At 41.9% G+C, this 17593-nt stretch overlaps 1 protein-coding gene across 3 annotated transcripts in view; it reads right to left on the reverse strand.

Moving 5' to 3' along the window:
* Positions 1-17593, reverse strand: part of RALGAPA1 (Ral GTPase activating protein catalytic subunit alpha 1) — a 235006-nt gene that overhangs the window by 127968 nt on the left and 89445 nt on the right. For all 3 annotated transcript variants that reach the window (XM_084632410.1, XM_084632409.1, XM_084632408.1), the window contains 5 exons: positions 15853-16029; positions 12615-12767; positions 10057-10250; positions 9851-9949; positions 9580-9735 (listed from right to left, as the gene is read on the reverse strand). In XM_084632410.1, coding sequence (XP_084488536.1) covers positions 9580-9735; positions 9851-9949; positions 10057-10250; positions 12615-12767; positions 15853-16029 — 779 coding nt within the window. The remainder of the gene's footprint in view (positions 1-9579; positions 9736-9850; positions 9950-10056; positions 10251-12614; positions 12768-15852; positions 16030-17593) is intronic.

Consider the following 17593-nt stretch of genomic DNA (forward strand, 5'->3'; position numbering starts at 1 on the left):
ACCCTGTCACATAAGGTACATATTGTGATTTCTCTAAGAATCTATGAATTGTTTAAATCTATGAATCTGCATGTGGACAAGATACAGTAAGTATAAAAAACTCCCCAGTTCACATCCAAATAAAGAATATAATCCTTCTCTGAAAAAATTCTCTAAGAGACAGACTTTGTAGCATACCTTGATGATCAATGTTAACATGCAAATTTGCAATTCAGTAGGAGAGAAAATGTAGTTTAGTGGTTAGAGGAGGGGAAAACTGGAAGTTAGGTCTCTTCAGTTCAATTCCTAGCTACATGCTGACTGTCGTCTTAATCAAGTCTTATTCTGCCTCCATTCAAATCAATTAAAATTCTACCATTGACTTTCATGGGAGCAGAGTTGTTCAGGCCTTTAACCTCTGTGGGATAGATCCACAAAGGGATTTAGACACCTAACTGCTACTTTAGATGCCTAAATCCAATATTTTAGCTCCACTGAGATCTCAAAACCCCCACTCAGTTGCTGCCTAAACCTGGAGGTGCCTAAATTCTCTAGGTGCCTAACTTGCTGATGGTGGGCATGTGAAAAGCTGCCATGCTCCCAGGGACAGTGGACTGAATATCTACCAGTCTCTGTGTGCTCTCCTGAAGGAACTCTGCCTGGATGCCCAGTGATGTGGCTATGTGGAGTAAAAGGTCCTGGAACACCTTAAAGCCCTTCAGAAGAGAAGGGGAGGATGAACCAGGCAGCACGGCATCATCCAGTAATGAGGAAGAGGGTCTTGGCTGAGCAAAAATTGGCTCTCGCCCGCCCCCCAAAAAGATGTATCTGGAAGTGATGACTCCGGTGGCTTCTCAGGGAGGAAGACAGCTGATGCCTGGGCTTTTGGCTGATCCAAAGTCACCACCGTTGACCAGGCAGGTGACTTCAACTTTGAATGAGATGAAGAGTGGGATCTCTGCAAGCGAGGAATGTCCCACTGAGTCCAAGGTGGCCACTGATATGGGTAGGACATTGGTGACCAGTAGAAGCCTGGCGAAGGACCTCTGTCCTGGCCACATGCCAATTCTGGGAGCCACATTGGGCCATTGGCAGCCCCCAGAGTTCATTAGGAGATGCGTAGCAGGAGGATGACAACTGACTTGGAATCAGAGCCCCTGGATCTCGGAGACATGAGTGGAGCAATGCCTGAGGGAGCCAATAGGAAGTCCAATTCATCCACTGTCCAGAACACGGCAAGAATCAGCTCCCCCGATGAATGCAGTGCTGTCAGTATCGAGCATGTCAGTGCCGCAGGCAGCACTGGTCCTGGAACAAACAGTGATACCAAAGCATCCAAATGCATCGATGTCCAGGATGATGAGAGCCCCCATGGGAACAGCCGAGGTGTCAAATGTAGCAGAGCTAAAGAGCGCCCCAGTTCCAATGTCCCCCGCACTGATTCCAGTACCAGCTCCATGCCCACCACCAGGAGGAAGTGTCTAGGTGCAGTGCTGAGGGGCACAAAGGTTCAGCGGGGCGCTCCACTGGAGGGCTGCTGAAGGCGCGAGCATCGCAAAGTCTTGGACCAGCAGTGAGGACAGACTGGAAAGGTAGAGCAGGTCTGCTAGACTGGTACTGACATCACCCTCCTCGGGACCTGGAGGCCGGCACTGTAGTCAATGATACAGGGTTTATGCCCTTCCCACTTGGTATCTGTGCCATCCCACATGCCAGAACTGGTCCCATGCCGGTCTGTGCTTTTCTTGGGTGAGGCAGAGGAGTTGCCCCACAACCTGGAGTAGTCCTGATTGGTCTTATGAGACCTCTTCCTTGGCACCAATAATGGAGAGCAGCTCCTTTGCCTCTTCGGAGAAGCACTTGCTCTGGAATGAGAGCCTGAGGGCCATCTTCAGCCTGAGGAGGGCTTCAGTACTGGATGAGGATGCATGGCTTGTTCAAGCAGATGCTGCTTGAGGGGAAGGTCCCTGCGCCACCCAAGTACACTTCTTGAATGATCTACAGATTGAACAATGCTCTGTAAGGTGGGCCTTGCCAAGACAAAGCAAGCACCTCATGGGGGGGGGTCACTGTTAGGGATCGCTCCTCCACATGAAGGACATTTAAACTCTGGTGTGGGCATCAGCAGGGCACACTATCAAATAACACTCTCTACTAACCACTAACACTGAGTATATACAATAAACTAGTCTAAAACTAATGGTGCCGCCCCTCTATGGGTACTGCTAGGCAAAAGTCTCTGGTTATGGAGCGCTGGCCACGCATACACCTAAGTGCAATACATGTCTGCATCTACTCACGCAGATATGAGTCACTAAGAAAAAAATTTAAGCCACGAAATGTCTTTAGTTTCTTTCATGCATTTTAACACTAACTGATCTGTTCTATATTTCCTTTCTCTAAAAGGAAGAACATAAGGGGAAAATTTACTTCATTTAATTCCTACAGCACAGCTAAGGGAGAGGATTTCAACTGTCAGCTAAAGAATCACACTAAACGGTTACCTGGAAATACAGTAAATTCTGAAAAAATAGCAGTGTTGCCCAGTCTCACAATATTTGGTGTTTTTCTAAAAAGCACCCCCTGCTCTCCTGAGTCCTCCTATTTCATGAGAACCTCAGCTTTCATAAAACAGTAAGTTTATAGACTTCATGGGTGTGGAGAAAAGCTTGAAACCATGACCCACGTGTGTCCTAAAGGCTCAGAAACAAGAAAAAACTGCCAATTTTTTTTTTTAAATCCTATGGACTTTGGGGCCTGACCCATGACTTTTGAACACTTGGATGGCAACACTGAATAATAGTTAAAAAGACTCTAAATACTGTAGCATATAATTGCTTTAATATTTCTTCAGCCTTCTGTTTACTTTGTGAAGATAATTTCAAAGTTCTTCTGTCATATGGAAGACCTAAGATTGGAAATGAACCGTTTTGCTGTTGCACAGGAACAAGTGAAATTTCATTTTTTACAAAGCTCACAAGTGATATCTCAATAAGGCAGAAATAGCATCAGGGAATGAGGGAAAGAGAAATTAAGACAGAGGAAAAGAAAGGTAATCAAAAGCAGCACAATATATGAAAAAAATGTAGATAGGTTCCTTTTGTAAAAATGTAAGATCACTGCTAAATCACTCATAGGAAGATTGTGATTTGAATAGGTTTACCAGAACTAACATCTTCCTTACTGTGATGGGTTTTACCAACCCCACACTGAGGAGGAGAGGGTTAGGGAGCTTCTATGGATGCAGGAAGCTTTGCTCCCTCACCTCAGCTGGGCATGCTCCCAGTGGAGGGAGCATTCAAAAGGGAGCAGCTCAGTTCAGTCTGAGCAGATGGAGCAGGAGAGCAGTTGGGTGCAGCAGCCTCCTGTACAGGGCTCCAAGAAGCCAGGACTGGGCCTCACAGCTAAGCCACTGCAGACCTTCAACTACAGGGACTGCGGGTGATGAGTCACTGCCAGCAGGAAAAGGTGCTCCACAGACAGACCTGAGAGGACATCAAGTGGGATCCCAAGGCAGATCAGTGGCACTCAGAACAGCAGAAGTTGGGGGTAGGAAATGACTCAGGGAACTGGAGTAAGGGTGCCAGTCCCTAAGTCACCCGTATGACAATTATTTTGAAGTCAGAACACAGTGGAGCAAGGTGGGCTTGGGTTCCCCTACTCCTTCCCCATCCATACTGTAGTCACTAGGCAATGTGACCGTTCACTCTCACCATTGGGTGATATTATCTTGAACTGTAGCTGCTAGGCAAGGCAGCCATTGACTCTCACCATGGGGTAGCAGTGCCTCAGACTGTAGCCACAATTAGACGGTATTGGCCTCGGGGAGGTATCACAGAGTGCTCCATTGTGACTGCTCTGGACAGTGCTCCCAACTCAGATGGACTGGGCAGGTAGACAGGAAAAGGCCCGCGAACTTTTGAATTTCAATTTCCTGTTTGGCCAGCGTGGCAAGCTGCAGGTGACCATGCAGAGCTCAGCAGCAGAGGTGACCATGATAGAGTCCCAGAAGAGTAAAAGAGCTCCAGCATGGACCGAAAGGGAGGTATGGGATCTGATCGCTGTATGGGGAGAGGAATACGTGCTATCAGAACTACGTTCCAGTTTTCGAAATGCCAAAACCTTTGTCAAAATCTCCCAGGGCATGAAGGACAGAGGCCATAACAGGGACCCGAAGCAGTGCCGCGTGAAACTTAAGGAGCTGAGGCAAGCCTACCAGAAAACCAGAGAGGCGAACGGCCGCTCTGGGTCAGAGCCCAAAACATGCCGCTTCTATGATGAGTTGCATGCCATTTTAGGGGGTTCAGCCACCACTACCCCAGCCGTGTTGTTTGACTCCTTCAATGGAGATGGAGGCAACATCGAAGCAGGTCTGGGAACGATGAAGATGATGATGATGAGGTTGTAGATAGCTCACAGCAAGCAAGTGGAGAAACCGGTTTTCCCAACAGCCAGGAACTGTTTCTCACCCTGGACCTGGAGCTAGTACCCCCGAACCCACCCAAGGCTGCCTCCCAGACCCGCCAGGCGGATAAGGGTCCTCTGGTGAGAGTACCTTTTAAAATAGCATACATGGTTTAAAAGCAAGCATGTTTAATGATTAATTTGCCCTGGCATTCGTGGTTCTCCTGGATATACTCCCAAAGCCTTTGCAAAAGGTTTCTGGGGAGGGCAGCCTTATTCCGTCCACCATGGTAGGACACTTTACCACACCAGGCCAGTAGCATGTACTCGGGAATCATTGTAGAACAAAGCATTGCAGTGTATGTTTGCTGGCGTTCAAACAACATCAGTTCTTTCTCTCTCTGTGTTATCCTCAGGAGAGTGTGATCATTCATGTCACCTGGTTGAAATAGGGTGCTTTTCTTAAGGGGACATTCAGAGGTGCCCGTTCCTGCTGGGCTGTTAGCCACGGGGAGGGGGGAGAGGCTAGCCAGGTACCGGGGGGAGGCAAAATGCGACCTTGGAAGGAAAGCACATGAGCTATGTATGTAATGTTAACAGCAAGGTTTACCATGAAAGAGTGTACCCATTGTTCTAGAAAATGTGACTTTTTAAATATCACTGTCCCTTTTTTTTTCTCCACCAGCTGCATGTGTTTCAAGGATAACAGGATCTTCTCCTTCCCAGAGGCTAGTGAAGATTAGAAGGCGAAAAAAAACGCATTCGCAATGAAATGTTCTCTGAGCTCATGCTGTCCTCCCACACTGACAGAACACAGACGAATGCATGGAGGCAGACAATGTCAGAGTGCAGGAAAGCACAAAATGACCGGGAGAAGAGGTGGCGGGCTGAAGAGAGGGCTGAAGCTGAAAGGTGGCAGCAGTGTGATGACTGGAGGCAGGATTCAATGCTGAGGCTGCTGGAGGATCAAACTAATATGCTCCAGCATATGGCTGAGCTGCAGGAAAGGCCGCTGGAGCACAGACCGCCGCTACAGCCCCTGTGTAACCAACCGCCCTCTTCCCCAAGTTCCATAGCCTCCTCACCCAGACGCCCAAGAATGCAGTGGGGGGGCTCTGGCCACCCAGCCACTCCACCCCAGAGGATTGCCCAAGCAACAGAAGGCTGGCATTCAATAAATTTTAAACTTTTCAAGTGCTGTGTGGCCTTGTCCTTCCCTCCTCCACCATCCCTCCTGGGATACCTTGGCAGTTATCCCCCTATTTGTGTGATGAATTAATAAAGAATGTATGAATGTGAAGCAACAATGACTTTATTGCCTCTGCAAGTGGTGATCGAAGGGAGGAGGGGAGGGTGGTTAGCTTACAGGGAAGTAGAGTGAAGCAAGGGGCCGGGGGTTTCATCAAGGAGAAACAAACAGAACTTTCACACCGTAGACTGGACAGTCATGAAACTGGTTTTCAAAGCTTCTCTGATGCGCACCGCACCCTCCTGTGCTCTTCTAACCGCCCTGGTGTCTGGCTGTGCAGAACCAGCAGACAGGCGATTTGCCTCAGCCTCCCACCCCACCATAAACGTCTCCCCCTTACTCTCACAGATATCTCACAGCAAGCAGTAATAACAGTGGGGATATTGGTTTTGCTGAGGCTAACCGAGTCAGTAAACTGCGCCAGTGCGCTTTTAAACATCCAAATGCACATTCTACCACCATTCTGCACTTGCTCAGTCTATAGCTGAACAGATCCTGACTACTGTCCAGGGTGCCTGTGTAGGGCTTCAGGTGCCAGGGCATTAAGGGGTAGGCTGGGTCCCCAAGGATAACTGTAGGCATTTCAACATCCCCAAAGGTTATTTTCTGGTCTGGGAAGAAAGTCCCTTCTTGTAGCTTTTGAAACAGACCAGAGTTCCTGAAGATGCGAGCATCATGTATCTTTCCCGGCCATGCCACGTTGATGTTGGTGAAACGTCCCTTGTGATCCACCAGTGCTTGCAGCACTATTGAAAAGTACCCCTTGCGGTTTATGTACTCGCCGGCTTGGTGCTCCGGTGCCAAGATAGGGATATGGGTTCCGTCTATGGCCCCACCACAGTTAGGGAATCCCATTGCAGCAAAGCCATCCACTATGACCTGCACATTTCCCAGGGTCACTACCCTGGATAGCAGCAGATCTTTGATTGCGTTGGCTATTTGCATCACAGCAGCCCCCACAGTAGATTTACCCACTCCAAATTGATTCCCGACTAACTGGTAGCTGTCTGGCATTGCAAGCTTTCACAGGGCTATTGCCACTCGCTTCTAAACCGTGAGGGCTGCTTTCATCTTGGTATTCTTGCACCTCAGGGCAGGAGAAAGCAAGTCACAAAGTTCCATGAAAGTGCCCTTACGCATGTCGAAGTTTTGCAGCCACTGGGAATCGTCCCAGACCTCCAACACTATGTGGTCCCACCAGTCTGTGCTTGTTTCCTCGGCCCAGAATCGGCGTTCCACCGCATGAGCCTGCCCCATTAGCACCATGATGCCCACATTGCCAGGGCCCGTGCTTTCAGAGAAGTCTGTGTCCATGTCCTCATCACTCTCGTCACCGCGTTGACGTCACCTACTCACCTGGTTTCGCTTTGCCAGGTTCTGGTGCTGCATATACTGCTGGATAATGCACGTGGTGTTTAATGTGCTCCTAATGGCCAAAGTGATCTGAGCGGGCTCCATGCTTGCCGTGGTATGGCGTCTGCACAGGTAACTCAAGAAAAAAGGCGCAAAACGATTGTCTGCCCTTGCTTTCACGGAGGGTGGGAGGGAACGGTGGCCTGACGATATGTACCCAGAACCACCCGCGACAATGTTTTAGCCCCATCAGGCACTGGGATTTCTACCCAGAATTCAAATGGGCGGCGGAGACTGCGGGAACTGTGGGATAGCTACCCACAGTGCAACGCTCCAGAAGTCGACAGTTGCCTCGGTACTGTGGACACACTCCACTGACTACATGCACTTAGAGCATTTGTGTGGGGGGACACACAATCGACTGTATAAAAACGCTTTCTACAAAACCGACTTCTAGAAATTTGACCTAATTTTGTAGTGTAGACATACCCTTGGTTGTATTAATTACTACAACAAGGTCTTGAAAATTATGCTGACTAGGCACTCTCTTACCAGAACTTTTCTAAATTAGTTATTAGATTGCTTTGTGAGCAAGAGAAACTACTGGAACTTACATCTCTCTACAAGAAGCAAAATAACCAAAAACGTATAGCTGTCTGCTGTAGCCTGGACTCACTGTTCACACGTATTATAGTTACATAGCACCAGAGGTTTCTATGCCATTTTACAGGCAAATGAAGACTGCCCCGAGGAATTAAATCTAAATTACATTGAAAACACTCAGATAGCGACAAAATCAGAAGATTAAAAGTGAGGTCAGAAAAGAGGAAACTGGAAAACAAGTTCAAACAAAGGAATGATGTGGTCTGAGTGGCAAGGGATGAAGATGATTTTCACGGCAGTATTTTGCCTTCAATTTCTTTACACCTCTCAACTAATTATCAACTACATTTAACTCTGCAAGATTGCTTCTTCCAGTATTTTCAGAGAGGTATGGGGCTTGATATTGCTCCTACCAAAGTCACTGGCAAAACTGTAACTGACTCCAATGGAGGTAGGATTGTGTTACTGGTGAAACTCAGAAAAAGTACCAAAATGTTTTGGATTTGTAAGCTCCTACTTACACTTCTCTAATAGCTCCAGAATGAAAAATTTTTATTTGACTGAAAGACTGCTAATAAAAATCAAATCTGATCTTTAACTTCTCCTACCTACTTTTTCGGAAAGAATTCAGTCTTCACTCTGATCAGCTCATAGGCCTTCATTTGTTTGTAAAAAAAACCTAACAGTTACCCACTTTTTCGTTCTTCAAGGATGTGTTGCTCATGTCCATTCCATTACCCATCCTCCTGCCCCTTAGTCAGAGATGTCAAGAAAGAACCAAGAGGGCATAGAGCTGGCAGTGCCTGATATACCAGCGTATGAGCGCAGCACTCAAGGGGGTGACACAACCAGCCCTATGGATACCGCTAAGGCAAAAATCTCAGATGGCCATGCATGTGGGCGTGTGCACACTTACAATGGAATTGACATGAGCAAGTACTTGAAGAGTGGGAGTTTGCCTATATTACCGATCTGACAGGTATAAGGAAAAAGCTTGACCTTCACTGAAGGGATCCTGACCAGAAAAAGAAAGAAAGAAAAAAAAGATGCTAATCACTTCAAGTTTTAAAAAAATACTCCAACAAAACCAGCATTCTAAATTGGCTTGGATTACCATATGCAAACAGGACAATGGTATCTTGGGCAAAGATCATACTTTCTTTATGCATTTGAATAAGTTAATATGATGTATGCTTTGTTAACAGTTTCCTTTTGTACGGTATGCTTTCCCTGGGTCAGCGATGTGGTCTATATATAGAATGGGGAGCTGGCAGCACCAGGGGTCTCAACCCAGCTCTGACAGTCACTTAACCTTTTCATAAAAGGTTCCTCCACTGAAAATTACGGACAATACTACCTATCAAATGGAAGTTAATACTGTGAAAATGAGCTAATTATTTCTATCGAAGTACAGTGAAGATTTCTACTATGTATACGAAGATAGATTTGTTTAACTACAAGCACTAGGTATGGCGCAGCATGTAATTGCACCAACCAAGGACCATGTTGTGACTCAGAGCCAATATGGTCCTTTGTTCCTACTTTGCTCCTGGGATGGGAGGGAAGGGAAGTAGCAATCTGAGCCAACTTTGTACTTGGCACAATTACTTTCCCACCAGCCCAACTGCAAAGGTTGGTGCAGTGAAGGGAGGAAGGGAAGTCTCCCATAAGTTGCTTGTTTCTCCTTCCTCCATGCTGCAACCTTTAATATGGATAGCACAGCCTGTGCAGATGAAAAAAGGGGCACCTTCTGCCTCCTTACACCCCTGCACAAATGTGTATAGCAGATTATGATTGTGCTCATTACTATGAGCATGATTTACCAAGGCAATTGCTCAGCAATAGGATATAAGCCAAAGTACTGATTTTTAATTACCAACTTATTTTAATTGAAAATCCACCCAGTATTTTCTGATAGAGAAGTGACTCCATTTCAGTTATACTGTACATCCTCATCTGAATTTAAAAAAATATATAAAAAATCTACTTACCTGATCAACATGAAGAAGTCCACAGTGCATTATATTGTAAAAATGAGTTAAAAAATCCCTGTTTGGGGAAACATCTTGTCTTCGCTTCATTGTATTACAAATAAGCTTATAAGCATGTAGCTTGCCTTGTTTGTATTTATCAGTCAACATGGTTGCCTACAGTTTTTTACAAAAAAAGTACTTATTACACAAATGAAGTAACAGGTTAATATTAGCATTGTTCTATATTATATGAATGTCTCTTATCTACTGAATGGTTTATTGTATTTACCTTGAAAAGCCATGGAGTTAGAATTCTCAGTGGTGGAATTAAAACTGGTGGAGAGGGTGAAGTCAAGTTATCAGCTGAAATACCAAGATTATCTCTGATCTGTAATTATTTAAGAACACAGAGGCAGTATGTCAGAAATTTATAGTTTTTGATCCATTCTCAAGCTCTTGCCCTATCAAGCTGGTTTATAGAGAAGGTTCTTGTACCTTAGCCAGGTTCTGCCAGAGTTCACACAAGTAATCAAAAACTTGCGCATGAATTTCAGGGTCCATAATGGTGTTTACATCTCCCAAAATCCCTAGCATTCGTCTCCACATTACAGTAGCAACATCTGCATGCCATCCTGTAAGGGTGCCCCCTGCCATCACACTGCAACATTCTGATGGGAATTCACTAGTTTCTGTAATAGGAGAAAAAACATACAATAAGAATGACCTTTGGTAAAGTAGGATAAGGTCTTATATTTAAATCCTGAATAGTTTCCTTAAAACAAGTAATAAATGGAGAAGGCATGTATGTAGAGTAAGTACAATAAAGATATTTCTTATAGAGCTGGCCACCTTAGCACTGTGTCATCTGATCTTGCTATTAAATTAACTACACCAGTCTACTCTTCCTTACTAAAGACATTTATGCTTTTGCTTCAATGAAGATGCAAATCTCCAACATTCCCTGTGCAAAGGATCGTCAGAAAATTAGCTTTTGGCTTTAAATCTTACTCACTAAAGCTGTTGGACCTTTTTCTTTAGCATTTACCACGATCGACTCTTACTTGCAAATTAGGGAAGAGAACAGAGAAGAAAGTGTGAACTGCTGTATCTTGCTACTAGTCCCTCCTTAGTCAGCTAGTGAGGTGGCAATATTCAGTAACTCAGCCCAGGAGCCTGAAAGCATCAGACAAGATGCAGTTCTCTCCACTTCAAAGTAGAGCAAACAAAACTTACTTTTCCAGCTGGCAGATAGTTTATCTGCTTTTCTTAGCCCCCCCCCAAAAGCCTAAATAAGTTAAGAATGGTAAATATCTATCAACTGATATTAAACATTAAAAACTGTCAATTATAAATATTATGCACAAGCGCTTGAAAGTCAGGATAGTCAATGCTGTAGTTTCTCCAAAAACAAAAAAAACACACTTCACTATTATCCCATATCTCAGCTGCCATCCATATGTAATATTTTATGGTACAGTATCTAAACTCTTATTTGAGCATTACAAACAGAGGATATATTTTTTGGAGAGCGAATGAGGTTAGATTTGAATTTTTGATACATAGGATTAGTTTTTCAAAATACCTAGGATTTTAAAGTGCTCAGCACACACAACTGGAGACATATTTTAAACAAAAACACCCAACCCCACCCCACACTGGAGCTGGCTGGAAACCAGAATTTCCACAATTTCATAAACTAACTAAACAATGCTCTGAAATGGAAAAAAATAAAATTTTGAAATTTCCTGCAGAATGGGAATTCCAAAACTGTGTTTTGAAAAAGTTAAAAAATTTCCACCCTTTCAAAACATTTCTGAGGCTCTCCAAGCTGGCCAGAGCCTTGAGTAGCCTGGCATGTGGGGAGAGTCAGGGCTTCCAGGACTTAGCCAAAAGCCTAGAACCCCTGAGCAAACACTGGATTTTGAAAGAAACGTGCTTGATTTCCATTGGGATTTTGTGAAAATCAACATGTTCCCACGGAATGTTTTGATTTTGACAAGTTTGCATTTTTTGACAGAAATATGTTCCATCAAAAAATTTCCAATCCTCTCTACTCAGTTCACATTTAGGCAATTATATAAGGACGAGACCGTCAAAAGTGTTGGCGCACCACAGCTCCAATTGTGACACTTATGGTCAGATTTTCAAAACATTTCACAGCACCAGAACATATTGAACTCTTCTGAAAATCTGGCCACTTATTTAGATGCCTAAATAGGATCTGCGTTCTCTTGAAAATCTGGCCCCAACTGGATACTGCGCTTTTTAAAAAAATCTGGCACATAGTGGCTATGAGAAAACACTATTAAGATAAAATAAAAGGATATATATATTTATTTCTGTCTGTAAGTGAGTTGTAGAGGAGGGTCTGGAATTTGGGTCAGTGGTTCATCTATGATATGTGGGAGGAAAATGCAGCTATGTACAATAGGGTAGATATTCTCTATATACCTTTACTGCATTTACACCATAGTAGTTAAGGGTTTGTTGTGCATGAAGTTTGGCAGTTAGGTATAGTTGATCCACATAGGGTCAGAGAAAAAGTTACCTTTCCATAAACTATCAATTTCTAGACTTCCAAACATTTCAACAAAGCAAGTGTGCCACACGATTAAATGGGTACCATTTATCCCCAACTAAGAGTTTGTATAAATCAGAAGAGAAAAACAACAGATATTCTAATATTACATTATAGCATCATATAAATGTAATGATGATTCATTACTTATGTATTAGTGAAGATGCAGTTCTGGATAATTCTGCACATTAAATTGAACTGCTGCGATTTTAAACATAAAAAGAACCATTAAAAGGTTTTTTGGACTGATAATCCAAATAATCCACTGATGAGCACCTGCTGTGATATACAAAAAACACAGGGCTTTCTGTAACTTTAAGGAACTTATTTTCATTCAAAAATTTCAAAATCTATCAATGTAAATTAATATAAAAGCCTTGTATGAGACTGTTCCATACTGAAGGGATATTAGCTATTAATTATATTGCATTGAAAAAGAAAGAACAATTTTAAAGTTTTCTATTCCAGATATTGCCTAGGTCATCTGGCGTCTGTAAAACTGAGTGGTGGAGCTTCTCATCCAGCTGCAGATCCTTCTGCTCAATATGATCTGCATTCAGAGTGGCAGGAGAAGGTGTCTGTGATCGGGATCCAAGAGCAGACTGGACTGGAGAAGCACTTTCAGAGCCTGTAAATGCAATTTTTTAAAAGTTACCTTAAAAATCTTTTCTATTTCTTAGAACTTCTGAAAAGCTTTCTAAACATAACATTAAAAAAACCTGAGCTCTTTTTATAATCATATTTGGCCAAGAAAAGAAATACACAACAAGCAGATGTCCATGTGAATAGTGCTGTGAAAGAAGTCATCAGTCAAGTGATAACCTGATACCAAAATATGTAAATGGATTAATTGGCAAATGTCTACATTAAGTACAAATAGTTTTAAAGTACTTATTTTCTCTGATAATACTTTCAGTGTTCTCAGCCAAACAAGTTTCTTCCCACCTTCCTTCACCAAGATCCCAATTCAGTAAAAGCATTTAAGCATGTGTTTAAGTCCTACTGAAGTGAATATTTTTCTCAACAGGTATAGATTTTACATATATGCTTAAGTCATGATTTAATTGGTGCCCAAATCCCTGAATGTGAAAAATAGGGCCAGAGAAAATTCAAAGAACAAGCAAACTGTAGTTAAATGAAAATTCTTATTCCTTCAACTACCAAGGGAAGTAAAATTCTGTGCTGGGGAAGCAATGCTGCAAAGACACCTCCTGATATTTTATTATTTCTTGGTATCCTTGTCAGGTCTCCATTATCAGCAGGCCTGGGAAAGGAGAGCAGGTTTCTGCTTCTCTTGCCTCACAGTTCACCTTGCCTCTGAGTCAGGGGCTGGCTAGAGATCCCCATAAGCAGCAGAGCTCAGGCAGCTTATTTAGTAAAGTAGCAGAGAACATGGGAGATCAGTGGTTAAATCATGTGCTTCCCTAAGCATAAAGTTGTTACAATGAAAAGGCTGAAACTTCTGAATTTTAAAATTTAGACAAATGTAGCCTATATTTGAGATGTCAAGATAAACATGTATGTATGTGAAGTTCCAAAAGTAACTAATTTAGCTACCAGAACAAAAAAAAAAAAAAAGAAAGAAAGATAAGGCTAACTTTCAAAACAATGATTTTTAATTAATTGTTCTCTCTTGAAAAGTTAGATTGATCATATCCAGAAAGCATTAAAGTAAATTCAATTGTTGTCTGAACAGTAATTATGTTAAATCAGGAAACTACATTAAATTGCTCAATTATGAAATACTGGGATTTCTATCCTGCTTCAAGTGAAAACCTCAACACAACTTTAAATATGGAATTATAATTAATGCCCTTATAATAAAAAGATAGTAGCAGTTCACGAAAGTGGACATTAAATAAAAAAAGTCTGAAGAACACCACTGATATACCATGGGGAAGTATTTTTCCCCCTTTCTGCACTGCTCTGCAACTGTTTCCCTCTGGTAGTTAAAAGGTAAAGGATTTTTATTAGCTACTGATTGCTTGTTCTCCATCTTTTCCTCAGACCTTATTTAAAATGCACATTTCAAGCTAATAAGCTCCAGGACTTCTCCAAAAAGGACATGTACAACTTTCCACACAGAAGCAGAAAATACTTATTTTAGTGCGAGGGAGGCATGGGGAAGAGAGTACATTAAGTACTGTATTTAAAACCTCTTAAAATAAACTTTATTTTATTTCTTCTCCTGTTTTCTGCTCTCTCCACATAGAAAGATATAGTGACCAAAACAATTCTGTATAGGAGTTGGAAAGGAAGGGGCAGATTAATTATGCAGAATATGATAAGCCATTGGGTTCTTTTGAGAAAACTGAAGGATACTCCTTCACAGTTGCCTCTAATTCTTACAAAGCGTACTGCAGAATCACTTTGCTCTAATGCAACTGAATGAACAATAATTGACAAACTCATTCATTTCCTGTTAATTTTCCGGTAAGAAAATTTCCCACTAAGAAACTGGAAAGCAGAGCTAAAAACAACAAAAATAACTATCTCTGACAAACAAAAATTGCCTATTCCTGAAATGTTGGCCCAACAAATATCCAAAATGTCAACAATTTCAAGGAAACAAGGGCAGTAAGATTAATCCTCATAACACTTCCATGCCAAAGAAAGAATTAAGACTGCAAGAGTACAACTGAACAAAGCCACTTCAGTTTATAAATATGGAGGGAACTAAGAAAAAAATGTCTAAGGAAGCTAATACCATGCTTCTCTGAGTATAAAGATAGCTTCAGGAAAGGAAAATAGAGTATTTCTATGGCTCATCTGCCAAAAGTAGAGATGTCTTCAATATGTCTGAAAATGCAGGCGTTTGACTTGTTATAGGACCCCCCCCCTCCCTCCCCCCAACAGCCCAGGGTACAGATGTCCTGTCACAAAGAAGAAACTTCAAAGTAGCAAGCGTGTTTGATCCTTGGCTTGCAACTAGCACAGCATTATACAAAACAGCTAGAGTACAAGGGATGTGAACCTGGCTGTGGAATCCATAAATCCTGGCCCTAGTAAACTCAACAGACACCTCCTCAGGACGCACCTTGGAGAAGCTTCTTTCCTACAAAAGGGAGTCTGCTCACTTTAGGCTCACAATCTAGTTCTTAAGAGGTTGATTTTTACCATGTTAAAAAGGGTGGGGAGAAGAGAAAAATGTAATAACTCAACATTCAAATGAACATGGATTGTATGCAGCACATATGTTAACGTTTTACATATCAAAAGCATCAAGCTCCATAACAAATCACACCGAGAGAACGTTAAGAGACAGGAGTGTCTCAGGCATCCCATGATGTAGCTGTAAGTTGATCTGAAAAAGTACTGTATACCAGAGTACTTTAAAGAGTTATTTATATAAAAAAATGAGTTGTTTTTCTAGTAATGATAAAAGTAGTTGGTAACACTTCATCGGTGAGATACAGTATATTACGTGCTCACAGTTTTGCACATGATAAATCTGTCAGTTTTTCCAGAGAAGAGTAAACATATACGTAGCACTCTATGTCAATATTTGCTGATCATGTAAGTCAACAGCAAGTTTTTCCTAGTCATGTTATTTCACTCAGTTTTCATAAGGATTTCAATAAACACAATACCTGAATTTCAAATATCACTGCACACAGAAAATATACTAAATTGCAAAGTTGCTACCTGTATTCTTCAGCATAAATAGGAAAATATTTGAAATTAAAATATATTTATTTTTACAACGACTTTACCAGTAATAGTTGTAGCTTCAGCAGACAATGGTTGCTGGTTAAGACTGCTTGTTTCAGAATCAATGTGGAGTGTAGTTAGACTAGCCACTTCCTGTTCCTCGGCACTGTGTTGATGTCCTGAAATTGCATCAATCTCACTGGAAGCTGGTGTCCCAGCATCAGTGCCAAAACTGAAATCTATAGTAAGGAAAGAGCTATGTGGTTAATTAAACCATTGTTGATGAACACGAACTTAAAGAACATTGCCAACCAAAGACACTTCCAAAATGGCCTATGTAAAAATGTATACACCCCTTTATGTTAACAACAAACAGCTCAAGAAAATTACTCCAAAATCCACCCATTTAAGTAGGAAACCATTTACTATGTCAAATGATTCTCCAGTTTCAGTCACAAAACTGATTTATGTAAAACACACCGCTATTGCAATTCTATTTAGTTGGCAAGGTCAAATATTTTTACTTCGTTCTCACCATTTAGGTATAATATAATGCACAAATTATGGAATCTCCTCTCAACAACACTGATGGCTTTTCTACATGGAGACAGTATGCAGCAAACCAGGGTGTGAATATATGCCACACCAGTTTGCCCAGTGCTAACTGGCCATGTGGATTCTGCTACTGTGTACTGAAAGTTCCACAGTGCACTCGAAGTACTACAGAAATTTTAGGGCATCATAGTATGGTCCACACAGCATGCTGTGCAATGTAGATTTACATCCTGGCTTGCCGAGCACTAAGTCTCCACGTAAACAAGCCCTATGGTGCCTAAAAGACAAACATTTAAGTATTAACTTTAATTGATAATATTATGGCAAATGACAGTTTTCTGCAAATAGCACTAAATTGATTGTTTTGTATCCTGAATTTTAGATTTAACGCTGAAGACAAAATTTCATGCTCAAATCAGTTTGGCCAACATAGCTTTTGTTGCTCTGCTATAGTTAAGGCTATACAGTAAGATTCCAGGATTGTCATTCCACGTGTCGCTCTGAAGCCTACAATGTCTGTTGAATCAGTGTAAAGCAATGGAACAGCTACAAGCATTGTTTAGGGCTCTTTTTGTTGTAAGCATCACCAGGTTCAATCATTACTGAGATTCACAATCTCTCTTTGTAATTTTAAAGTTCTCACCCATTTTTGGCTTTTTTACACTTTACAAAGTACACCAGTAAGACAGCACAGGTTTTATCTGGTAGTTATTTAACTTCTAAAGTGAATAATTAATTCCCATGCTTTACGTAGATTTTCCAAAGAAAACCCATCACATCTCGCTTGTACAAGCTGTGAAGTCATAGTCCTCAGTGACACCTGAAGCCTCTTTCCATTAACAAGAATGGGAGTGGCATGAATAAAAAAATGCAAAAAAAATGGTTTAATAATTACCTATGTCTTATCAGGTAGTATTTTGCTTCACTATTCCTAACTACATAGTCAAATAGATTGCTATACTAAGAAAGGTTTTACTTTTTTATATTTAAACCGATGTTTCGAGGAAGTAAAAAAAGACTTCCAAAATGAATGCATGAAGATGTGTCAGTGTACGGACCATATCTTCCTAGGTATGTCGTGTGGTGTTTTAGGGGGAGGGAGGTTGTTCAACACATTACACAGTAAGGCTCCATTTCTGCTTTGGGCTGTACTACAATACAAATAGTGAATAAAGCTATTTTAATAAGAATTACTGCATGTTTCAAGAACTATATTACTTCACTAACTAAACTACTGATAACATCAAT

This window comes from Lepidochelys olivacea (genome assembly GCF_965140295.1).
Source record: "Lepidochelys olivacea isolate rLepOli2 genome assembly, chromosome: 6".
Classification (NCBI taxonomy): Eukaryota; Metazoa; Chordata; order Testudines; family Cheloniidae; genus Lepidochelys; species Lepidochelys olivacea.